This window comes from Schistocerca serialis, chromosome 2 (assembly GCF_023864345.2).
Source record: "Schistocerca serialis cubense isolate TAMUIC-IGC-003099 chromosome 2, iqSchSeri2.2, whole genome shotgun sequence".
In the NCBI taxonomy this organism is placed as follows: Eukaryota; Metazoa; Arthropoda; class Insecta; order Orthoptera; family Acrididae; genus Schistocerca; species Schistocerca serialis.
In genome coordinates this window covers 195,465,208-195,491,364 of record NC_064639.1, presented here as the reverse complement: position 1 = coordinate 195,491,364, position 26,157 = coordinate 195,465,208, and the positions used below count along the sequence as shown (strand labels likewise).

General features: G+C 43.7%; 1 protein-coding gene across 1 annotated transcript in view; it reads left to right on the top strand.

Annotated features, from left to right (window-relative positions):
- The first annotated feature begins 8,375 nt into the window (after positions 1 to 8,375).
- LOC126456934 (protein spaetzle 3-like) overlaps positions 8,376 to 26,157 on the top strand; it is a 208,997-nt gene continuing 191,215 nt past the window's right edge. The window contains exon 1 of the mRNA XM_050092870.1: positions 8,376 to 8,441. Within this exon, the coding sequence (XP_049948827.1) occupies positions 8,412 to 8,441 (30 nt within the window). The 5' untranslated portion in view covers positions 8,376 to 8,411. The remainder of the gene's footprint in view (positions 8,442 to 26,157) is intronic.

The window sequence follows — 26,157 nt, the reverse complement described above, 5'->3', positions numbered from 1 at the left end:
CCCAGATATTCTCAACAAATTTCAGGTCTGGGGAGTTTAGTGGCCAGCGGAACTGCTTAAACTCAAAAGAATGTTCATAGAGCCACTCTGTAGCAATTCTGGACGTGTTGAATATCACATTGTCCTGCTGGAATTGCCCAAGTCCGTCGGAATACTCAATGGATATCAATGGATGCAGGTGATCAGATAGGATGCTTACGTACGTGTCACCTATCAGAGTCGTATCTAGACGTATCAGGGGTCCCATATCAGTCCAACTACACACGCCCCACACCGTTAAAGAGCCTGCACCAGCTTGAACAGTCCCCTGCTGACATCCAGGATCCATGGATTCATGAGGTTGCCTCCATACCTGTACACGTTCATCCGCTCGATATAATTTGAAACGATACTCGTCCGACCATGCAACATGTTTCCAGTCATCAACAGTCGAGTGTCGGTATTGACGGGCCCCGGCGAGGCGTAAAGCTTTGTATCGTGCAAGTCATTAATGGTACGCGAGTGGGCCTTCGGCTCCGAAAGCCCATATCGATGATGTTTCGTTGAATGGTTCACACGCTAACACTTGTTGATGGCGCAGCATTGAAATCTGCAGCAATTTGCGGATGGGTTGCACTTCTGTCACGTTGAACGATTCTCTTCATTCGTCGTTGGTCCCGTTCTTGTAGAATCTTTTTCTGGCCCCAGCGATGTCTGAGATTTGACGTTTTACCGGACTCCTGATATTAACGGTACACTCGTGAAATGATCGTACGGGAAAATCGCCGCTTCATCGCTACCTCGGAGATGCTGTGTCCCATTGCTCGTTCGCCGACTATAACACCACGTTCAAACTCACTTAAGTCCTGATAACCTGCCATTGTAGCAGCTGTAACTAATATAGCAGCTCTGCCAGACACTTGTATTATATAAACGTTGCCGACCGCAGCGCCATATTCTGCCTGTTTACATATCGTTGTATTTGAATACGCATGCCTAACCAGTTTCTTTGGCGCTTCAGTGTAGATTGACGATGTAATTTATATTACGATATGACAACAGTGTATAATACATGTGTTTACTATTTGAGTTAATAATTTTATATTTCACCTAATATGAAGCTGTGAATGCTTCATGAATCTGATGATAATCAGTCTACCGAAACTGGCTGCGTAAATAAAGAATTTTACCAGCAGCTCAAGGCGGTATTATGACATTTTTCAAATATATATTAGCTGTGGAGCACCGCCTCCTGAAAATGTACTTGTCTGATCTATTAAAGATGGACGAAGAAGCTAAGGTAACGGAGAAAGAATTAAAAAATACGGATTAGGAGTAAGAGAGTTGACGATCCCTCGAACTACTTTCTACACCCCCGCCCTGTAAGAGTCATTTATAAAACAAGGTTAGAGTCGAATATGGCAAGGGTTGACGACATTTGGTGCAGTTCTGCTTGCAGTATCCGGGTGCGGCGACTGCTGAGTCAGAGAGAAATATAGAGATTAGGCGCACCGACAGTTCTAGAAGTAGAGCGCTGCAACGATAAAGACACAGCAACCTGCTTCCAAAGCTCGGATCCGGAAAGAATCGAGCCTCATACTTTACAGCTCTCTGACGAAACTTCTGCGGCTTGACTTGCATTCACTCAGTATCAGACATCTAAGTCTCCGATTCAAGTTACGCTGCATTTGAACACAGTGTTTGACTTATTTGCCTGATCGGACGATCAGCTCATAGCACTGTGGAAAGAGAAAGTACCGCAGCAGTGAGTATAAATAGCTGTCGAGCCAATGACTTTATCATTATGACAGACGCTACGTAATTTATTCCCAAATAGTAACTTCTTTCTGTTTATACGAGCGTAGGCTATCTTGCCTGGAGTTTTGGGTATGTGTCCCCATTGTGCAGACACCTACATCTGCATCTTCAGCTTTTCTCCGTAAGCCACGTTAAGGTTTGTGGCAGAGGGTACTTTGTGCACAATTGTCACCCCTCCTCTTTCTTGCTCTAGATGCGAATGGCGCGCTCCAAGTTGGTGAGCCTCCGCGTTGGAATGATGAGGCCCTCTATCCGAAAACAGCGCAGCAATTTAGATGATCGGACACACGGCTTCTTACATAATTCGCAATCGACCAATCGTTTTCAACGATTTCTACGCATACATAGAATTAGAACATCAAACAATAAGATTCTGGAAGGACTTCTTCTCCTTGTGGCTTCACAAACCTGCGCGCGTCTCCGCCTCCTTGAGAATTTCCTTCCATTCTGCCCTCTCGTTTACTTTCCTTCTCCATCCTCTGATTCCGAGGGCTCTGATGTTTTCTTCCACGTCGTCCAGTCAGTGTTTACGCTATTTTCCTTTTAATCTTCTCCCTGTTGGTTTCTAGTGGAAAGTCTTTGTAGATCTTGTGTCCTTTGTCCTTAGTACATGCCCCAAGCAGGCTCTTCTTTTAATTTGAATTAGCTTTACGATATCAGCTCTTGTATCAGGTGATGCATCTCATAACTGTTCCTTGTTCTACAAGTATCACCATTATTCCGGATCTCTCCATAAATTTTCCGTAGTATCCTTCGTTCAGTTATTCTCACTTGTTGTTCATCGGGGCTGGTTAATGTCTACGCTTCACATCCATATGTAAACACTGCTGTAATTCTAACCTTACAATTTTTGACTGTCCATTTACTAGCCTACATGTCATTAGCATTTTAAATGTGCGATAACACCTATGATCATCTAAGACGCGGGATTTTTTTCAGTGGACACGGAATATGCTTTATTATTATTAGTCCCTAAGTATTTAAAATCCTCTTCATGCTCAAAATTAAAACCTGCTGCTGACCAATTATCCAGATTACAATCGCCTGTTCTATAGAGTTTCGTGTATTTAGTTTCTGATTCGTTAATTTCCAGTCCCCTATGTTGTGCGTCTTCTTTTAGCTCCACCACAACTGTCTCCAATGCCATTCTTCGTCTACTGTAAGAATCAGGCAGAATTATTTGGCGACATGCTGAACATGATCACACCACCATAAACAGTAAGAAATAGGCATGTGGGGGAACCTTTCCCAGTCGCTGTTCATTATTAGTAACGTGATATAACATGGAAGCGAAAATAGTGGAACAGTTAGATGACCATCAGTTCGGCTTTAAGAAAAGTAAAGGCACTGAAGAGGCAGTTCTCACATTGCGCTTGACAATGGAAGCAAGGATAAAGAAAAATCAAGACACGCTCATAGTATTCGCCGAGCCACAAAAAGCTATCGACAATTTAAAATGGTGCAAGACGTTCGAAATTAATAGAAAGATGGGAGTAAGCTATAGAGAAAGACGGGTAATACATGATATGTGCAAGAACCAAGAGGGATCGATAAGACTGGAAGATAAAGAACAAAGTTCTCGGATTAAAAAGGGTGGAATAAAGTGATGCAGTCGTTCGTCCCTATTGTTCAATCTGAACATCGTAGAAGCAATGAGGGAAATAAAAGAAAGGTTCAAGAGTGGGATTAAAGTTCGGAGTGAAAGGATAACAGTGATAAGATTCGCTGATGAGACTGCCACCCTCACGGAGTGAGAAGAAGAATTACGGGATCTGATGGATGGAATGAACTGTCTAATGCGTACAGAATATGGATTGAGAGTAAATCGAAGAGAGAAGAAGGTAATGAGAATTAGCAGAAGCGAGAAACGTAACATCATAACTGGGATCACGAGGTAGACGAAGCGAAGGAATCCTGATACCCTGAAAGCAAAATAAACCGTGACGAACGAAGCAAGGAAATCATAAAAAGGCACACTAGCACAGGCAAAGAGGACGTTCGTTGCCGAGAGAAGTCTACCACGAGGGCTGGAACTTAATTAGTGGCAACAATTTATTCACAAGCGATACAAAACAGTTACTATTTGCGCCTGTTACTGTCCTTCAAAGTAGTCACTAGCGTTGTGAAGAACCCGTTGCCATCAATGTGGAAGGCGTAGTATACCGTTAGCAGAGCCCGTTCTGTTGATGATGCGAATGGAGCGGTCTACTGCCTGTCGAATCTCTGGAACATTTCTGAAGCGAATGCCACGAAGTAGTTCCTTCATCTTCGGATTCAAATCAAAGTCCCAAGGACTTAAGGCCGGGGAACATGTTGGATGATACAGTACTTCCCAGTCCCATCGACCGAACAGAGCAGCCACAGCTTGAGCTGTATGCGCCCGAGCATTGTCGTGCAAAATGATGGGCGGGTTGCGCAGAAAGTGTCGCCGCTTTCGTTTTCTTAAGGTGTATTTACATGGGCAACATTTTAGGGCACTGAGGGGCCAGAACGGTATTGTCGTCAACACTGCTGCAATGTGACTGCCATACACAGTAATAGTGCAGTTAGGCTGTGCAATATTGCTGATGCAGCAGGCTGTTGCACATGGGTTCCGAGGTTTTGCCGCTGTTGTTCACCAGGAGTGGAGAATATTTCCCAATTCCAGGCCGTATCTATCTTTGTCCTTGTCTGTAAATGCTTCCCTCTCGCTCTCACCAGTTTTCTACATGTCTCTCTCACAGCGATGCACTCACGTGTTTGAGCGGTGACACTATTATTTCGCTTCTCTTCGAAGGTTTTCGCGCAACATATAGTGCCACTTGGTTGTTTGCTGTCTACAGTAATGGAGTAGAACGAGAGCACAATGACTTTCATACATTCGGTATGTACGATCAGAGCTGTGGGACGTAGGAAGTAATGCATACAGAGGTATGCAGTAGTGAGACATATTTCATTACTTGAAATTTTCGTGAGCTAAATCACACGTGTTTCGTCTTCATAGGCACCAGCTACCCAACTGTCACTTTTCAGAATTCTGTGTTTGTATACGTTACTTTCTGCATCCTTTTGGATTAAAATATATCCCCTATCGAGAAGCAGAAGCGTTGGAGTCGTCGATAGGCAGCACAAAAAGAAAGAACACTTGCTAGCTTCCGGAGTAATCCGTTTTCGAGGTAGAGTATATCTGTACAAAAGCACACGCGAAGAACGATTACTCCGAAACCTAGCAAGTTTCTTTCTCTTCGTGTGTGCATGTCGATGATTCCAACGCTTCTGTTTTTCTGTGAGTGGTCTCCTTTAACCCAAAAGTATTTGCATTCTACCAGAACTTTCTCGCAACATTTGCTTTCTGCGTCCCATGTATATGTGTCGCACGTAGGAAATTCATAGTTTTGTCACTCTTCTGGCAGACTCAAAGTTTTAAAGAAACGTGCATGTTCCACCAGCATTTCTGTGAAGCGTTAATACATATAGATAGAAAATACACTTAAGAGCCAAAGAAACTGGTACAGCTGTCTAATATCTTGCACGGCCCCCGCGAGTACACAGAAGTGCCGCAACACGACGTGGCATGGACTCGACTATGTCTGAAGTAGTGCTGGAGGGAGCTGACACCATGAATCCTGCAGGGCCGTCCATAAATCCGTAAGAGTGCGAGGGGGTGGAGATCTCTTTCGAACGGTGCGTTGAAAGGCATCCCAGATATATGTTCATGTCTGGGGAGTTTGGTGGCCAGCGGAAGGGTTTAAACTCAGAAGAGTGTTCCTGGAGCCACTCTGTAGCAATTCTGGACGTGTAGGGTGTCACATTGTCCTGTTGGAACTGCCCAAGTCCGTCGGAATTCTCAATGGAAATGAATGGATGCAGGTGATCAGATAGGATGCTTACGTATGTGTCACCTGTCAGAGTCGTATCTAGACGTATCGGGGGTCCCATATCACTCCAACATATCAGTTCAACTACACACGCCCCACACCGTTACAGAGCCTCCACTAGCTTGAACAGTCCCCTGCTGACATGCAGAGTCCATGGATTCATGAGGTTGCCTCCATACCCGTACACGTCCATCCGCTCGATGTAATTAGAAATGAGACTCGTCCGACCAGGCAACATGTTTCCAGTCATCAACAGTCCAACACTGGTGCTGACGGGCCCAGCCGAGATATAAAGCTTTGTGTCGTGCAGTCATCAAGGGTACAAGAGTGGGCCTTTGGCTCCGAAAGGCCAAATCGATGAAGTTTCGTTGAATGGTTCGCACGCTGACACTTTTGATGGCCCAGCACTGAAACCTGCAGGAATTTGCAGAAGAGTTGCTCTTCTGGTACGTTGAATGGTTCGCTTCACTCGTTGTTGGCCCCGTTCTTGCAGGATCTTTTTCCGGCAGCAGCGATGTCGGAGATCCGATGTTTTACCGGATTCCTGATATTCACGGTACGCTCGTGAAATGGTCGTAGAGGAAAATGGCCACTTCATCGCTACGTCGGAGATGCTGTGTCCCACCGTTCATGCGCCGACTATAACACCAGGTTCAAACTCACTTAAATCTTGACAACCTACCATTGTAGCAGCAGTACAAACAACTGCGCCAGACTCTTGTCTTATATAGGAGTTGCCGACAGCAGCACCGTATTATCCCTTTTTACATGTCTCTGTAGATGAATACGCATGCTTATATCAGTTTCCTTGGCGCTTCATTGTATGTGTGAGGTGCCTCACTGGTCCGTGGCGCTTTCTCGATATATCGTTATCTACCACATCTAGCGGAGACACAGCTTGTTGTTTAATGTAAAAGCAGGAGAGCTGCACTCGCTTCTTTAGTTCGCTATCGTTAATTTTTTACATATAGCGTGGCCGGTGTAAATACACTATTGACCATTAAAATTGCTACACCACGAACGTGACGCGAAATTTAACCGGTGGCGACACCTACAACATGCTGACATGAGGAAAGTTTCCAACCGATTTCTCATACACATACAGCAGTTGACCGGCGCCTTGCCTGGTGAAACGTTGTTGTGATGCCTCGTGTAAGGAGGTGAAAAGCGTACCATCACGATTCCGACTTTGATAAAGGTCGGATAAAGGTCGATTGCGGTTTATCGTATCGCGACATTGCTGCTTGCGTTGGTCAAGATCCAATGACTGTTAGCAGAATATGTAATCGGTGGGTTCAGGATGGTAACACGGAACGGCGTGCTGGATCCCAACGGACTCGTATCACTAGCAGTCGACATGACAGGCATCCGCATGGCTGTAACGGATCGTGCAGCCACGTCTCGATCCCTGAGTCAACAGATGGGGACGTTTGCAAGACAACAACCATCTGCACGAACAGTCCGACGACGTTTGCAGCAGCATGGACTATCACCTCGGAGACCATGGCTGCGGTTAACCTTGACGCTGCATCGCAGACAGGAGCGCCTGCGATGGTGTACTCAACGACGAACCTGGGTACACGAATGGCAAAATGTCATTTTTTCGGATGAATCCAGGTTCTGTTTACAACATCGTGATGGTCGCATCCGTGTTTGGCGACATCGCGGTGAACGCACATTGGAAGCGTTTACTCGTCATCGCCATACCGGCGTATCACCCGGCGTGTTGGTATGGAGTGCCATTGGTTACACGTCTCGGTCACCTCTTGTTCGCATTAACGGCACTTTGAACAGTAGACGTTACATTTCAGATGTATTACGCCCCGTGGCTCTACCCTTCATTTGATTACTGCGAAACCCTACATTTCAGCAGCATAATGCACGACCGCATGTTGCAGGTGCTGTACGGACCTTGCTGGATAGAGTAAATGTTCGACTGCTGCCCTGGCTAGCACATCCTCCAGATCTCTCAACAGTTGAAAACGTCTGGTCAATGGTGGCCGAGCAAATGGCTCGTCGCAATACGCCAGTAACTACCCTTGATGAACTGTGGTATCGTGTTGAAGCTGCATGGACAGCTGTACCTGTACACGCCATCCAAGCTCTATTTGACTCAATGCCCAGGCGTATGAAGGCCGTTATTACGGCCAGAGGTGGTTGTTCTGGGTACTGATTTCTCAGGATCTATGCACCGAAATTGGGTGAAAATGTAATCACATGTCAGATCTAGTATTCCTTCTTGGTATAGCAATTTTAATGGCCAGTAGTGTACTTTTGACCCGTTAATATATTAACGCAAATATTGCTAGACAAGAGTGGCCGGTAATGTTGTCGACATTCGCTTGCGATTCGTGTAGCCGGCAATGGTCCTTGCAATTTGTGCTGCCCGTGTAAACGTACAGTTACCGATCGTCCAACAACGATAGCTTTCGGTAGAGAACCGCGTAGTGAGCAAACAAATTTTTAGCGCTACAGAGAAGTTACGTAATGAAATTTACAGTGTTAAAAAAAAAAAAGGCGGGCACGTTGTGTGAGTGGTGGCTGACGTTGACGTCAGGAAGGCGGCGTCTGTCCGTACGTCAGCGGACGGCTGGGAAGTTCATTGAGACAGGCGAGCGCTGCGGAGGACCCGTCCGCTGATGGTCGTGGAGGAGGTGGGGAGGGGGGGGGGGGGGTGCTCGCGCAGGTGGAGGGAGGCAGCGCCCGCTGCGGCCAGTAGCTCTCGGGACGCCGCCACAGCACCACCACCAGCACAACATGTGGCTGCTGCAGCTCTTCTCCCTACTGGTGAGTCTTCCTCCGCGCCTGCGGCCGACGCACCGGCCGGTGGCCGGTTGCTGGGGCTGCGTCTACTAGCGTTCCGTGTCGCAGACGCGGGAATGCAGTGTGTATTGTACATTAACATGGACTGGAAAAGGACCAGTTGAAGAACTTTACATCACAACAGGACAAATCCTTTGGTGTTGTTGTTGTGGTCTTCAGTCCAGAGACTGGTTTGATGCAGCTCTCCATGCTACTCTATCCTGTGCAAGCTGCTTCATCTCCCAGTATCTACTGCAACCTACATCCTTCTGAATCTGTTCAGTGTATTCATCTCTTGGTCTCCCTCTACGATTTTTACCCTCCGCGCTGCTCTCCGATACTAAATCGGTGATCCCTTGATGCCTCAGAACATGTCCTACCAACCGATCCCTTCTTCTAGTCAAGTTGTGCCACAAGCTCCTCTTCTCCCCAATTCTATTCAATACCTCCTCATTAGTTATGTGATTTACCTATCTAATCTTAAGCATTCTTCTGTAGCACCACATTTCGAAAGCTTCTATTCTCTTTTTGTCTAAACTATTTATCGTCCACGTTTCACTTCCATACATGGCTACACTCCATACAAATACTTTCAGAAACGACTTCCTGACACTTAAATCTATACTCGATGTTAACAAATTTCTGTTCCTCCGAAACGCTTTCCTTGCCATTGCCAGTCTACATTTTATATCCTCTCTACTTCTACCATCATCAGTTATTTTCCTCCCCAAATACCAAAACTCCTTTACTACTTTAAGCGTCTCATTTCCTAATCTAATTCGCGCAGCATCACCCGATTTATTTCCACTACATTCCATTATCCTCGTTTCGCTTTTGTTGATGTCCATCTTATATCCTCCTTTCAAGACACTGTCCACTCCGTTCAGCTGCTCTTCCAGGTCCTTTCCTGTCTCTGACAGAATTCAATGTCATGGGCGAACCTTAAAGTTTTAATTTCTTCTCCACGGATTTTAATTCCTACTCCGAATTTTTCTTTTGTTTCCTTTACTGCTTTCTCAATATACAGATCGAATAATATCGGGGATAGGCTACAATCCTGTCTCACTCCCTTCCCAACCATTGCTTCCCTTTCATGCCCCTCGACTCTTATAACTGCCATCTGGTTTCTGTTCAAATTGTCAATAGCCTTTCGCTCCCTGTATTTTACCCCTTTATAATAGGAAAATTGACACAGGTGGAAGTTCTTGTGGTCTTCGGTCTGAAAACTACTTTGATGCAACCCTCTACGCTGCTCTATTCTGTGCTACCCTATTCATCAGTACATAACTACTGCATAAACACCCATTTCATGCCAAGGTCTCACTATACAGTTTTTGCCAATTTTACCAGACTGACGGTTCCCTGATGCCTGAGGTTGTGTCCTATCATCCAGTCCCTTCTTTTAGTAAATTTATGCTATACATTCCTTTTTCTCCAGTTCGATTCAGTACCTTTTCATTTTCTAATCTGCACCGTTTTTCTGTAGCACCACATTTCAAAAACTTCTTTTCTCTTCTTATATAAACAATTTATCGTCCAAGTTTCACTTCCGCGCAAAGCTGCACTCCAGACAAATGTCGTCAGAAAAACGTATTAACATTTACATTTAAACGGTACTGCAGCGCCTGTGTTGTTCAGAAGCGGGATGCAAAGTTCCATTGCATCGAGCTTCTCAATAACAAAGGTACTGCAATATCGCATTTATCAAAAAAATGGTTCAAATGGCTCTGAGCACTATGGGACTCAACTGCTGAGGTCATTAGTCCCCTAGAACTTAGAACTAGTTAAACCTAACTAACCTAAGGACATCACAAACATCCATGCCCGAGGCAGGATTCGAACCTGCGACCGTAGCGGTCCTGCGGTTCCAGACTGCAGCGCCTTTAACCGCACGGCCACTTCGGCCGGCTCGCATTTATCAGCCGATACCGGACTAGCGACTTTCAAGTAAAATGTCTCCCCTGTAATGGAGCGTACATAATGGATGTACGAGTGCAGGTTGTACACACATGATTTGCGATATATGGATTTTTGGGTCTGGCTGTAAAGTGTGCTCGGATAGCCTAATGGTAACATCTTGCGGTTATTAGTACCTTGGTAGTTCAGCGTGTTCGCTCAGAGAGTTGGTTGCCCTTTGTAATAAAAAAACTGAGTGAAATGATCAACAACGAACTTGAACGGATGTCATGTGACGTCAGAAACGACCAAACACAACGAACAAAATGCAGAAAAAAAAGTGGTAAGGGAACTGGTCGCAATAAGCGGAAAATCCAAGTTCAAGTCCCCCGCACCTTCAAATACATTTCATATACTTAACATTTATATTAGATGTTAACAAATTCCTCTTTTTTTTCTTTTTAGTAATACTTTTCTTGCTATTGCCAGTTTACATTTTACATCTTCTCTACTTCATCCATCATCAAAAATGGTTCAAATGGCTCTGAGCACTATGGGACTTAACAGCTGTGGTCATCAGTCTCCTAGAACTACTTAAACCTAACTAACCTAAGGACATCACACACATCCATGCCCGAGGCAGAATTCGAACCTGCGACCGTAGCAGTCGCACGGTTCCGGACTGCGTGCCTAGATCCACGAGACCACCGCGGCCGGCTCACCTATCATCCCTTACCTTGCTGCCTAAATGGCAAAAGTCATCTACTACTTTTAGTGACTCATTTCCTAATTCCCTGAACATCGATTGATTTAACTCGACTATATTTCATTACCCGTGTTTCACTTTTGTTACCGAGCGAGGTGGCGCAGTGGTTAGCACACTGGACTCGCATTCGGGAGGACGACGGTTCAATCCCGTCTCCGGCCATCCTGATTTAGGTTTTTCGTGATTTCCCTAAATCGCTTCAGGCAAATGCCGGGACGGTTCCTTTGAAAGGGCACGGCCGATTTCCTTCCCCATCTTTCTCTCACCCGAGCTTGCGCTCCGTCTCTAATGACCTCGTTGTCGACGGGACGTTAAACACTAATCTCCTCCTCCTCCTCCTCACTTTTGTTAATGCTCATTTTACAACCTCTTTACAGGACAGTATCCATTCCGTCAAATTGCTCTTCCAGTTCCTTCGCTGTCCCTTTTTATTTCTTCTTGCTGACGTGTAATTCTCTTTCCAAATTTCTCATGGTTTTCTTTACTGCTTGATAAATTTACAGATTAAATAACATCGGGAAGAGGCTCCAATCCTGTCTCATTAAATAACACCAGGGAGAGGCTACAACCCTGTGTCACTACTTCTCATTTATTGGTTCCTTTTCATGTTCTTCGACTTTTAAAACTGCCGTCTGATTTCTGTACAACCTGTAAATAATCTTTCGTCCCCTTGTTTTATCCCCGTTACCTTCAGAATTTCAAAGAGTATAGTCCAGTCAACAACGTCAAAAACTTTCTTTAAACCAACAAATGCATTAAACGAAGGTTTGCCATTCTTCAGTCTATCTCCTAAGACAAGCAGAACGATCAGTATTGCCGCCCGTGTTGCTACGTTCCTCCGTAAATCGTCATTTAAAGCGTCGATATAATCGATGGTGGGTAAAGTCGATAGGGGCCTGCATTTTTGGCATCCAAGATCACCTGACATCAATGCTCTGGATTTTTCTGCCTGGTGTCACATTGAAAGTAACACGTACACCATTCCCGTTGGCACAGTTAAGGACTGGAGCATGGAACTGAACAGTGCTGTCAACATCTTCGAGATGGTCCGGGAGTGTCTGAAAGAGCTCGTAACTCACTGAAAAGACTGGTACAGAATCGCAGTCAAATGCGGGGGCGACACGTGAAGCTCTTCCTCGAACAGGTACGCGTGTACAGTAAAATGTATCATGTGACATGCTGAAGTGATATTGTGTTTCTGGCTAAGCTACAGTGATATACTCCGCAGAATTGGCGAGGGATGGAACATACGAGAAACATTCAAAAGAATAAGGGCAGTATGATAGGGGATGTGTTAAGACGTGAAGGAATAACCGCCATACTACTTGAAGGTAAAACCTGGGGAGGTAGGTAGTGATTGCAATATGTCCAACAAATAACTGTAGGTGTAGGACGCAAATGCCACACCGAAATGAAGAGGTTGGCACAGAAGAGTCATTCGTGGCGGGCCGCATCATAACAGTCAGAAGAACAACAAATAAGTTTAATTCTTACGGAGGTCGTTTGTACAGATATGCCTAGTTTAAACAGTGAATACTTACATTAAAGCACTTGGCAGGAAAAAGACTTTTCCCCGAAGCGGCAGCGTATTAGATATGTTCGTGTAGTTGATTTTCAACACGTACCACTCAGAATCGACGTGACGGTAATGGGTTTACAAAGGGAACTGCTACGTCCAGACGTGTTTGCAAAGGGTTGGAACCCGAGTCAAAGTCCGGAATCAATATTTACGTGCCAGCGGAGTGAGCGAAGGACGCACAGCCGGCTCGTTCGGGCGGTACCCAACATCGCCGCGGAGAGTGTTTCGTGACGGGGCAAATGTCGTTAGGCACGATTCAGGAACGGCTGTGTAGCGAGCGGCTAACCAGGCACCTGCGGCCCGCTGTCCAACTGTGTAGCGCCCGCGGTCAGCGAAAGTACTTTGGCCTGGGTCACTTTAAGCCACGTATCTATTCATGCAGTGCTTCAGCAAAAAGACAATACCAGGTGTATACATCTGTGGGTTACGTAATCTTATAGCATCCACAATGGAAAAATAATATGTTTAACTCCCTTTTTTCCTCTTCCTATTTTCACTCACCTGTATTTATGATGACAAACGTACCTGCCACCGGCTTAAGAGCCAAATGCTCCATCTTCAGGCTCCGTACGCAGAAGTCAATGTAATTCCACAATCTGTAGACAGTGTGACAAACCTTTCCTTCAGGTATCAACACAAACCCGAATACACCTCAGTTACCACAACCTGTTGATAGTGCGTTGATTACCTGCACACAAGGAACCTATCTGCTTTGAAATCAGTATCATATAAAAATGACGTCAAAGAATGCAGCGCAGTGGCAGAAGAAAAAGGAAAAGAGGCAATTTAAAAATATATATATATATTTATGTTTATCCGATTAATATTTAATATTTTATGTCCCCACAGTCTTCCAACACCATGGAAGCTGCAGGATTAATCTTATAGCTGTACCTATAGAGTCATTTTCGTCATTGAAACATGTGTATGGAGTGTGTATGGACTATTGTAATCGAGTTTTTGCCAAGTGACTGAGGAAAACAGTGTGAATAGCAAATCCAGCGTGGCAAGATACTAAGAATATGGCCAGTGCCGGGGAGGGTAATTTAGTTTGCCTTGCCCCTGGGTCACCACCTTCGCTCCTTCGCCAAATGGCCCTTAATGTAGACATGCTGAAGCTTAATGCACATGATCAAAGGTGGCCGCTGACCTTACCACTGCGAACCGAAAGCTTATTGAACAATTTCCAAGAGAGCTGCATTGTTTGGAGACGAATGATTAACACTAATGGCCTTAAAACTAGTATCAATGAACAATATTTCATTACACAACAAGAAATAAAAATTTACTTTTGTGATGTGCTGTTTCGAGTGGTTATTTTTCCAGAGACCTGTTTGAAATCGGGCTGATAACTGATGAGCACAGCTGTCACAGGTTCGCTTAAATGCCAATGAGTTAGTGCAGATCGATATTTCTATTTAATAAACTTAAGTGTTGAATACAGTGGCTCACACACGTAAGTGGTCTCAGTAACTAAGGACAGTCCATTGTTCTGTAACCTTGACCTAAAATCCAGCAACTGAACAACCACCTCTTTCTAGTCCTTCGCCCTCTTGCGGTTCCAGGAGCTCCATCTCCACAGTCGTTGAATGCTTATTAACTGACCGTGGCACGGTATATCCATCCCTCACAACATCAACAGCAAATGTATTTTCCAAGAATGAAAATGAATACATAAATATTTTCAAGTCGCTAAATCTGCCATTTATTTCGTCAGCGAGGTCAGGCATTTTACATAAGTAGTCTTTCCTCTCTACCTGAACTTCAGGAAGAGTTTCAGTAATTTCCTACAGATATTCGAAATGAGCGCCAGTCTCAAGATCTTTCCGAAGCAGTCTTAATTTGTTATTAGATATTCTGCGCTCTAAATCAATAATAAGTTCCCCACTCCCATACAACGATATATTCAGCGTTTGTAAATTATCAACAACATCTGTAATAAGAACCGAACACATAATTTTTTTTCAAATTACTTATAATATAGCTGTTGATAATAAAATCTCGTCTCTCTACTGCACGTCCAGTAGCGAGCAACTGATTAAGCTTTTTTTGTAGTTCGTTACTTCCGCAGTCTAAAATAGAAACTACCCGTGCAAAAGCGAACTTTATAAACCTTCCCTCTACATGACATTTCTTTCACATTGAAATATTAAAAGCGAAGAAGAAGTTAGCTTCAACTGTTAAAACTGACTCCTTTGTAAACGTAGAAATAACTCGACTCTAACCTTGAAGTTTTTCTTCCAGTGATGTCAATTTAGTTTTCTTTGACTGACGACCAACAGGAAAGTTTTTACCGACACCACTGTGGTTACTGTCGTGATGGCATTTCAGATTATAGGCCTTGAACTGCGACATGTCATTCGATACAAAATACACATCGGTTTCCTGTTTCCCTCTACAGGAGCACATTCCTGTTCTTGCTCGTAACTGAACACTCTAGTGCCTTCATTATATCCATTGTGGATTTTATATAGCTTATACGCAACTAAATTGATACGATTTATTCTAACGTTAACTAGTTTTCGTGCCACTGCAGGATCATCATCAGATGGAGATGTTGACAGGAACATTATTCTCTGGACCATGTGCAGCCAGACGCTAGCGTCGTGGTACTGTTGAAAATAACGAAACTTGAGCCATAAGTCACCGAAATTTTTACGAGATAAAAAGATCGTTACGCGTTAGAAACCTTACCTCCTACTGCCTCGTGATATCCATGACGAATTGGTTGCGATGACGTACCTTTTAGCCACCTTAAGCAGGCGCGCACACACACGCACACACACACACACGCACACACACACACACACACACACACACACAGTATTTAGGTGCACTTAGTTTCACTGTAAATAAACGCTCAACGTAAGTAATAAAGAGTGTAAATATGTTACATATCACACTTTGCCACATTGTGGTCTTTTAATGAGATGCATTAAATTACGGCATAAAATATGTACAATCAAGGATAACGGGAGGATGTGAACACTGCAAACTGCAGGCGTGCTCATACGTTGACTATATACATACAATTTGGATCAGAAAAGTTAGAGACAAACAAATAGAGTGAAATACTTACTATACCTGTATAATTAAATACTGAGTTACCTGTGTACCTAACAGACACAGGTGACCATGGAATGCAGTAAGTGTGTACGTGAACTGAGGTTTTCTTTGTGTATTAATGGCAATCTTTCGGATATCATGGATCCCTAAAAAAACGCGATAAAAGTAAACTACAAGAAGCAGGAATGAGATTTCTTAGGATAGTGAGAGGTGTTGCCACGGAAGACCATACAATAAATAAAAATATTAGGAATGAACTAGATATTTATAATATTAATGAAAATATTGAAGAAAATCACCTATAAAAATGAGTGCAAAGAGAGTCCTACGTCTGACCATGCTACCATGCTATACCGGCCAAGAGAAAGAAGCAACGTAGGAAATGGTGGAAATGAAACTGAAGACTGAACAGACACAAGTGCTTAAATCTTGAAGCGCAGAAGAAGAAGAAATAATGATAATACAAAATAATAAAGAGCAATAGGTAAACTAACGGAGTGAAATGCTTGTTACATAAATAAAAGAAGTAAAGCTTTGCAAGGAGTCTTGCTGGCCTGCCTGATCCCGTAGCCTCCAGTCATCAAACTTCATGAAATGGCATGTAGGCATTTCCAGCATAACAAGACATTTCCTTACGATGATGTTTGGAGGATATTTGCTTCCGCGTCACAACGAATGCAAGAACGTATTTGTGCCCATGCGAGTCACACTTCATGCTGATGTTGATGATGAGAAAACTGATGATGTGAAAGTCCAATTATTTAATATCTGTTATGTGCCGAACACCTTCACGAAGTTGGATAAACATCGATCTGGTGCTTCATGGTGCTACACGTCCCATATCCGTTGGTGTATATTGAAGTAGTTCTCTCAAGGCCGGCCCGTGTGGCCGTGCAGTTCTAGGCGCTTCAGTCTGGAACCGCGTGACCGCTACGGTCGCAGGTTCGGATCCTGCCTCGAGCATGGATGTGTGTGATGTCCTTAGGTTAGTTAGGTTTAAGTAGTTCTAAGTTCTAGGGGACTGATGACCACAGATGTTAAGTCCCATAGTGCTCAGAGCCATTTGATTTTTAGTTCTCTCAAAATGGTTCAAATGGCTCTGAGCACTATGGGACTTAACTACTGAGGTCATCAGTCCCCTAGAACTTAGAACTATTTAAACCTAACTAACCTAAGGACATCACACACAACCATGCCCGAGGCAGGATTCGAACCTGCGCCGTAGCGGTCGCGCAGTTCCAGACTGTAGCGCCTAGAACCGCTCGGCCACTCTGGCCGGCAGTTCTCACAAAAGCTGCACAAATGTCCAGTCTGATCTTGATAAGGTTAAAAGTGGTGCTAAGATAAGCAACTTACTTTAAATATTCAAAAATATAAAATAATGCAGGCATTTCACAAAATGATAAACCCTTCTTTCCTATTACTACAATATCAATGATAATTTAACCGTCGACTCATACAAATACCGGAGTGAAACATTTTGTGTAGATATGATGTAGAACATAGGCTCAATCGTAAGTAAAGCAGGTGGTGGCCTTCGGATCAGTGGTATGGTAGGAGGAAAATGCATTCGGTCTACAAAGGAAAGTGCTTCAAAATATTCGTGTGATCCAACCTAAAATATTGCTCAAGTGTGTGGGAACCATTCCATATAGAATTATACAACGAAGGCAAGACAAATGTTCGGCCGCGCGTGATTAGCCGAGCGGTCTCAGGCGCTGCAGTCGTGGACTGTGCGGCTGGTCCCGGCGGAGGTTCGAGTCCTCCCTCGGGCATGGGTGTGTGTGTTTGTCCTTAGGATAATTTAGGTTAAGTAGTGTGTAAGCTTAGGGACTGATGATCTTAGCAGTTAAGTCCCATAAGATTTCACACACATTTGAACATTTTTTGAACAAATGTTCAAATGCTTGCATGACTCTTGGGAAAAGTCACAGAAACGCTGAAAAGCCGTAGAAGGCAGACGCTGTCTCCTCATAGTCGACTTAAAATTTGGAAATTTGTGGTAAGGTCTTATGGGACCAAACTGCTGAGGTTATCAAAAAAATGGTTCAAATGGCTCTGAGCACTATGGGACTTAACATCTATGGTCATCAGTCCCCTAGAACTTAGAACTACTTAAACCTAACTAACCTAAGGACAGCACACAACACCCAGCCAACACGAGGCAGAGAAAATCCCTGACCCCGCCGGGAATCGAACCCGGGCGCGGGAAGCGAGAACGCTACCGCACGACCACGAGATGCGGGCTGAGGTTATCACCCCTAAGCTTACGCACTACTTAATCTAACTTAAAGTAACTTACGCTAAGGACAACACACACAGCCATGCCCGAGAGAGGACTCGAACCTCCAACGGAGGGAGCCGCGCCGACCGTGACAAGAAGCCTCAGACCGCGGGGCTACCCCGCGGGGCTCGACTTAGGAGCTTCAAGAATCAGTATTAAGCGATGGATCTAGGAATATACTGAAGCCCCCTAGCATCGGTGCTTATGGGCCGTAAACACAAGATGAGACTAGTTACAGCGAGAACCTGCACTCCAAATCTGGATGGAACGGTAAGGACTCCTACGATATGGTAAAATGGGAAGTACACTCTGCTATGTACCTGGCAGTGGTCTGCAGAGTGTCAGTGTAGATGTACTACATCCATACTAATATTACAAGTGCAAAAGCAACTCTATTACGCTTTTACGATTAAACCGTTGAACCGATTTTGATTAAATTTGATATGAAGATAGCTTGAACGTTGAGGAGTAACACAGGACACCTTAGAAGATGTGTAGTGCAATATTACAAATCTGGAGAATAGAACGCGAAATATGGAGACATAGTTACTCCGAAAAATCTATTTACCCTTTGGAAAATCTATTTACTTTTTGACTTCTGAACTAGTTTCATGTTCGTGAAAAAGTTCTATACAATACGATTCAACGTAACGAGTACAACGTTTATACAATCTCACAGGTGTTTAATTGATACCTCCACAGTAACATCAGTCGCAGGTCCATTGCTTTTTAGCCGCTGAGCGTCATACGTCTCTTACAGCTTCTGAGACGCTTGAAGACTCACAACGGCGGCGTCATTTAAATGCAGTATGTTAATCAGGGAGACGTATTTCCTTTGTGTGTTAAACGTGGGAGGCTTTTAGGAGGCTGCATGTGATTACAATATGCGACTAACAGGCAGACACGTAACGACAGCTGACGTTACTGTACGTACAAATATGGTAAAATTTTGCGACGCACCGAACTACGAGTTATTTAACGCCAGTTGAATTTTATGCCCGTGCTTGGCACAACACGATAATAATATTAAAAAGAAAAACACTTTCTAATGTTATGGCAAATTACATTTATTTAGTCACGAATCAGCGTTCGGCTTCTCAGGCCATCTTCAGGTGACAGCTGAATGTCGCAAACACAGACAAAAATGATGTGCGGCTTACACAGATACTGTTTATACAGAAAATAGAAAAATGACAAAATGTGTACACAGAAAAACATTGTAATAATGTCATTAACTAAAAAAGCGGCGAACAAAGTTTTTATACATTTAACAAATATGAGAAATAAGACGAATTTACGGCTTGAATATAGGATCTGTAACGAAACCTTAATTTAACAAAAGGGAAAGTGGAAATTTGAGTCTGATCAGGCAGTACTAGTAACATAATTCCATCCTAGTATTAAATGATCAGACTCAGTTTCCATTTTCCTCTCGTTAAATTTAGTTTTCTTTACAAGTATTAGAGTCAAACTGTAAATTCATCTTATTCTTCATCATTTGTTAAACGTATCTCCACATAACAACTTTGTTTACCCTATTTTAGTTAATGTAATTATTGTGATATTTTCCTATGTAAACACTTCGTCATTTTTGTATTTCCTGTACAAATAATATCTGTGAAAGTCGTATATGATGTTTACTTGAGCTTGCGACTTTCGGTTTTCAGCTGAAGATGGCATGAGAAGCCGAAAGCCGGTTCGTGACCAAATAAATATAATTTTGCAGAACATTAGGAGGCGTTTTCCTTTTTAATATTACAAATTATCTATTTTCTTTCTTTGTCAGTTTAACGATATCTAGAAATTTTAGAAACTTCACATTTTATTTTAGTGCTGTCACCATCACTCATCATAACAGAACTACTGATACGCGTCAACAGCTAGTGGTCTTGTGATCCAGTCGATATATCTCCGCCAATATTCTTGCCCTCCTGACACAGAACACCGCCGCATTATGTGCAGTCCTATTTCATTATGGCAAGCTACAGGAGAGAGGAATCCCTCCACCATTCCACAGCTTTCTTATACCAACAAGCGTTTCATCATCCACCAGTCTACCCATTGACAGATTGGAGCAGAGTTTGGTGAGATGTTCATCAAAAATTCCTACCCTCAGATGTTAAATTCTCTTCGTTGGATTTAATGTTTGGTAAGGTTCCAACTAGAGTGAAGCTGCATGTCAATTTAACACCGAATATTCTCTGTAAAAAGTATCAGTATCAAATAGATTCATTTTATAGATCAAAATGCAATTTGGTTATGCACAAGGTAGAAATTGGCTTCAATTACCAGAACGAGCCCCACTGCCATCGACTTGAACGTCATTTTCCAACCGGACTGGCGCATGTTCGCAGGGACAAAACACCTGTCGTGTGCTTCGCACGTGACCCATTTCATTCACTACTCGATTGTCATAACTACTCAGGACATATTAGCCCGCCAGTCTCATCTGCAACAGCAACGTTGGATCATTCGACATAGATGAGCAGAAAATATGTTGAACACTGCTGGAAGTTTGTAATCAACTCTCTTCGTTTGCATTCACGAGTTATATAAGATGGAATTCAGTGAGGGTTGATGACGCTCTTGGGATGCTAAGGGTCTTTGCTGGACCAGAACGAACGTCAGAATCTTGGAGAAGGAAAAATTTTTGCTTTATTTCTTCTGTTTTTAGCATTAAGAGATTTAATTTTCAAAATTAATATTACATAAAGTAAAAGAAGAGGGGGAAAAGGAAAAAAAAACACGTCGAAGAATATACTAGGGTTGGAACTTTAATAGTGGCCACTATTATTTACAGCTCGTGCAAAATTGATACGTGTTTCAAAGTTTTACTGATCTGCAAAGTAGTCACCAGCATTGTTTATAACCCGTTGCCAGCGATGTGGAAGTCGTAGGATACTCTTAGCAGTGCCAGTTGTGTTGACAGTTCGAGCGGTGCGGTCTATTGCCCGACGAATTTGTAGCAGTTCTGAAGCGAATGCCGTGAAGTGTTTCTTCAGTTTAGAAATCAAGTTGAACTCACGAGGGCTTGAGTCAGGGGAGTTCAGTAGGTGGTATAGCCCTTAGCAGCCCCATCAGTCAAACAAATCAGTAACAGCTTGCACTGTACGTGCTTGAGCATTGTCCTGAAAAATGACGGTCAGGTCCTGCAGAAAGTGTCATCACTTCTGTCTCTAAGCTGGTCGTAGGTTGTGTTCCGAAAATGAACATCATGGAGACAGAAGTGATGACACTTTCAACAGGACCTGACCATCATTTTGCAGGACAATGCTCAAGCACGTACAGTGCAGGCTGTTACTGTTTTTTTTTACCTATGGGGCTGCTAAGGGCTATACCAGCTACTGCACTCCCCTGACTTAAGCCCTCATAAGTTCAACTCGATTTCTAAACTGAAGGAAACACTTCACGGCATTCGCTTCAGGACTGCTACAAATTCGTCGGGCAATAGACCGCGCCGCTCGAACGGTCAACACAACTGGCTCTGCTAAGAGTATCCTACGACTTCCACATCGCTGCAATGGGTTATACACAATGCTAGTGACTACTTTGAAGGTCAGTAAAACTTTGAAACACGTATCTATTTTGTACGAGCTGTAAATAAATAGTTGCCGCTATTAAAGTTCCAAGCCCCGTAGCATAAGAATTACAAAAAATACAAAATAAAAGTTGTTAGTATTGCTGACTTCCGATCACGGGGTCCCAGGTTCGATTCTCGACCGGATAAGATTTTCTCTGCTCGGATGCGTGTGTTTTGTCGTTATCATCTATCCACAAGTCACCGAAGTGGTGTCAAATAAAGAGTTTCACCAAGCGGACGAACGTTTCGATCAATAATACCATATATACATTTCATTTCATTTTATTGACAAGCAAGCGCAGCCGCGGGTAAGGTATGTCTACGGCAGACACTAATGAGCATGAACCGCTGTAGAAGTGTAATGTACATTCTTGAAATTACACTTTTAAACAACGTCGTAACTGTTAAGCTACCAGCAAGAACCACAATTTTACGTAAACTGTGTTACTGTAGGAGAACAACAATATCCTTACTCGCTAAGAGAGTAAGTGAATGACTGACTACTAACTACTTTGTACAGCATTATCAACGCGACAAGAAGAGTGCACATGCGCAGCATTACCCGTCTATGAGAGCCGTATTACACTGAGGGAAGAGTCGCATACGGCTTGCAAGCCATATTATGGCTCTCCCTCAAATTACAGTTGTCAGGTACTGTTGAATGTATTGTCTTAATGTCTGTTTTGGTTTACAGAAGAAGTTCTAGAGTTTATTGTCAAATTTGGACGTTGTAGACAACTTGCCCTTATACAAAGTGAAGGCCAGACAGCCTCTCGTTTTTTCTCAGTATTGTTGTTGCTATTGCTAAGTTTGCGCGGTTTTCCATTCGGAGAATGCAACCAGATCCCGTAGGTGAAGTGTTGTCCGTGTCCATCAATGATTTCAACATCTGGGATGGGCGGATATCTAGGCAACTTTGGCATAGGTTAGGACGGGACGTATGAAGTATCTATAGGTGAGGAATGGTACTAGATGGATGTAGCCTCCCATATGCGTTTGTGGTTTTAGTCGGTTTCAGGTTTTGTACTGGGTGATGAGGTGTGCATACTAAGCTAGTTTTCTATTGCAAATCATCCCTAAGTACTTTACTGTTAGTAAGAGAAATGTTGCTTGAAGACGACGGTCTAGCCGAACAAATGGCTTTACGCTTCCGCGGGTTTGCTTGGTGTTCCCTTTTGTTATGACACTCTACCAAGACATTCAGGCGACGTTGGAGAGAGGCGCGGCAGAGGCGTCAGGTGTCGTCAGAAATCTGCTAGACGCTATTTCCTTAACCAGAAGTTACGTAATGGCACACTCACCGTGAGTAGTGCCTTCATTCGACGACAGTCGGATAAATTTTCGTGTTCTGTATTTTGACCAGCTGAACTGGGCAGTGCCTATCTTCTATTCAGACTTGCATTTTCTGGAACAAGTGTTATTTACATCAGTAGTACCTCAGACGGAAATGATTCGTCCTTCCGATGCCTACATAACAGTCTGTGGATTCCAACATAGCAAACTACATGCTAGATGATGATCTTGCTTTCCCCTTTAACGTTATTTTTCATAGTCATCCTCAAAAACAAAATCTTTGCACTGTACAGCTGCTACGCACTAGACACAGTGGACGAAGATTGAATGGAACACACGTTGTCAGTCAGTCAGTCAGTGATATCTGTGACAGTACAGTAATATACGAAAGCACACTTCATATGTAAGCTTACTCCACGAATACTGCAGACAGAATTTCCAGTTCAGTATCTAACCGTATCAACCGCAACAAGAAACAGTAGACTGCCTTGGAATGCTGACGGAAGTCCGTTGTGACAAAAAGGAACGACGAACTCAGTTTACAGAATGCAATGTCGCCTACGCTTGGAGAACTGTAGAGGTCTCATATTAAGCTGTAACCGGTTTCGGAATACTTAGTTCTATTGACGCCAGAAGGTCTGGAAATACTTTCGTGGTAGTCCTGTGGCTGTAAATTTCGGGTTAATGCAACCTCGTTGCGCGTGTTAGCCCACGCAGTTAATAAATAATTTTCTTTATTTGCTCTACATCAGCCTTCATAGTCATTCGAGTTCCTCTCTCTCTCTCTCTCTCTCTCTCTCTCTATCCCTCACTCTCCCTTCCCACCCCCCCCCCCCTTCCCCCCCACCCCCCTTCTTCCCTCAGCACCCATTTTTTCTTCTTTTTGTGCCGTCACCCTTGAGAACCTGAAGAGGCACACGTTTAATTCTTCTCCTATCGCATCTTCATCACACTTCACGTGGAATTAAAACGTCGTAGCTGAGGATGGGCTGTGTCTCGCCTTACTGCCCGCACTGACAAGGGCCATTATTCATAGCCGACTAATTGTACCGTAACCAGCTCGCAAAGCAGATGTTAGTAAAATATATTTGATACAGTTGATTTCCTCAATCTGAGTAGCTTTCTTCGCATTTGAAAATAAACTGTTTCTTACTTTCTACTGTTTTGTTGAATTAGGTGACTGAAAACTGCGGTTAGCACTATGCAGTGGAAACAAAGGCGCAAGTGATAGGCCATTTAAGTAATATGGAACTCTACATAAGCCAGCGAAGTAGCATTAGCAAAAAATTTATTTTATACGTTTTTTCGTTTTCTTTTTAATCTAAAGGCGCTTTAGGTACAATATTTTTTGAAGATGGCGTCCTACAGCGTTTAAATATCTATTGACCATTATTTCGTCACAAAAAGTTACGATCATATTAGTTCATCGTAACGTTCAAATAATGTCTTTATTTTAGCATTTGCGCATTACAGCCACGGTGTTCAATTGTGTGCAAATATTCGTATTATGTCAAGCACAATGTAATTTGCTGGTCGACGAACATCAACATGTTGAAAGAGAAACGAACATTATAGTGCTGCTTGACTAAAAGAATGGATAAGTTGGTAATTTGCATACTATGATGCTTAAATTCAAGGAAATAGTATCTGCAGCATTCGATAGATTTATACCGAATAAATTAGACTGATCTCCCATTGTAAACGAAACAGATCAGAACATTGTTTCAGAAACAACGAAAAAAGCGTGTCAGATTTAATAGAACATAAAATCTTCAAGACTGGCCATATTTTACTGAAGCAGGAAACGTAGCGTGGAGTTCAGTGTGAGATGCTTTTAATAGCTTCCACAACGAAGCTCTGTCTCGAAAGCGAACAGAAAGTCCAAAGAGTTTCTGATAGTGTGTAAAGTGCACCAGCGACAGGACGCAGTCAATACCTTCACTGCGCGATACACACATCAAAAGGAGTTTTGCATCACCCCGGTTCCTAGAACTCTTGATGATAGACATTGACTGTGGATATTGTGTCACAGACACAGTCCCTTTGACTGTTAGGAGATGTCACTAAACCTGCCCAAAGATGTAAACAACCATGCATGAGCAGCGCCTGTTAGACGGAGGGGGTCCGACAGCCGATCAGTTCCAGTCATTCCACCAGGAAGGAGGTACACAGCTCGCGTTGTCTGTAGTTCAGCCATGCCTAGACGCTCAATACCACGGTTCGATCGCGTCCGCATTGTTACTTCGTGCCAGTAAGGGCTCTCAACAAGGGAAGTGTCCAGGCATCTAGGAGTGAACCAAAGCGATGTTGTTCGAGCATGGAGGAGATACAGAGAGACAGGAACTGTTGATGACATGACTCGATCAGGACGCCTAAGGGCTACTACTGCAGTGGATGACCGCTACCTACGGATTATGGTTCGGAGGAACCCTGACAGCAACGCCACCATGCTGAATAATGCTTTTCGTGCAGCCACAGGACGTCGTGTTACGGATCAAACTGTGCGCAACAGGCTGCATGATGCGCAACTTCACTCCCGACGTCCATGGCGATATCCATCTTTGCAACCATGACACCATGCAGCGCGGTACAGATGCGTCCAACAACATGCCGAATGGACGGCTCATGATTGGCATCACGTTCTCTTCACCGATGAGTGTCGCATATGCCTTCAACCAGACAATCGTCGGACACGTGTTTGGAGGCAACCCAGTCAGGCTGAACGCCTTAGACACACTGTCTAGCGAGTGCAGCGAACTGGAGGTTCCCTGCTGTTTTGGGGTGGCATTATGTGGGGCTGACGTACGCCGCTGGTGGTAATGGAAGGCGCTGTAACGGCTGTACCATACGTGAATGCCATCCTCCGACCAACAGTGCAACCATATCGGTAGCATACTGGCGAGGCACTCGTCTTCATGGACGACAATTCGCGCCCCCAACTTGCATATCTTGTGAATGAATTCCTTTAGGATAACGACGTCGCTCGATTAGAGTGGCCAGCATGTTCTCCAGACATGAACTCTATCGAACATGCTTGGGATGGATTGAAAAGGGCTGTTTATGGACGACATGACCCACCAACCATTCTGAGGGATCTAAGCAGAATCGCCATTAAGGAGTGGGATAATCTGGACCAACAGTGCCTTGATGAACTTGTGGATAGTATGTCACGACGAACACAGGCACGCATCAGTGCAAGAGGACGTGCTACTGGGTATTACAGGTACCGGTGTGTAC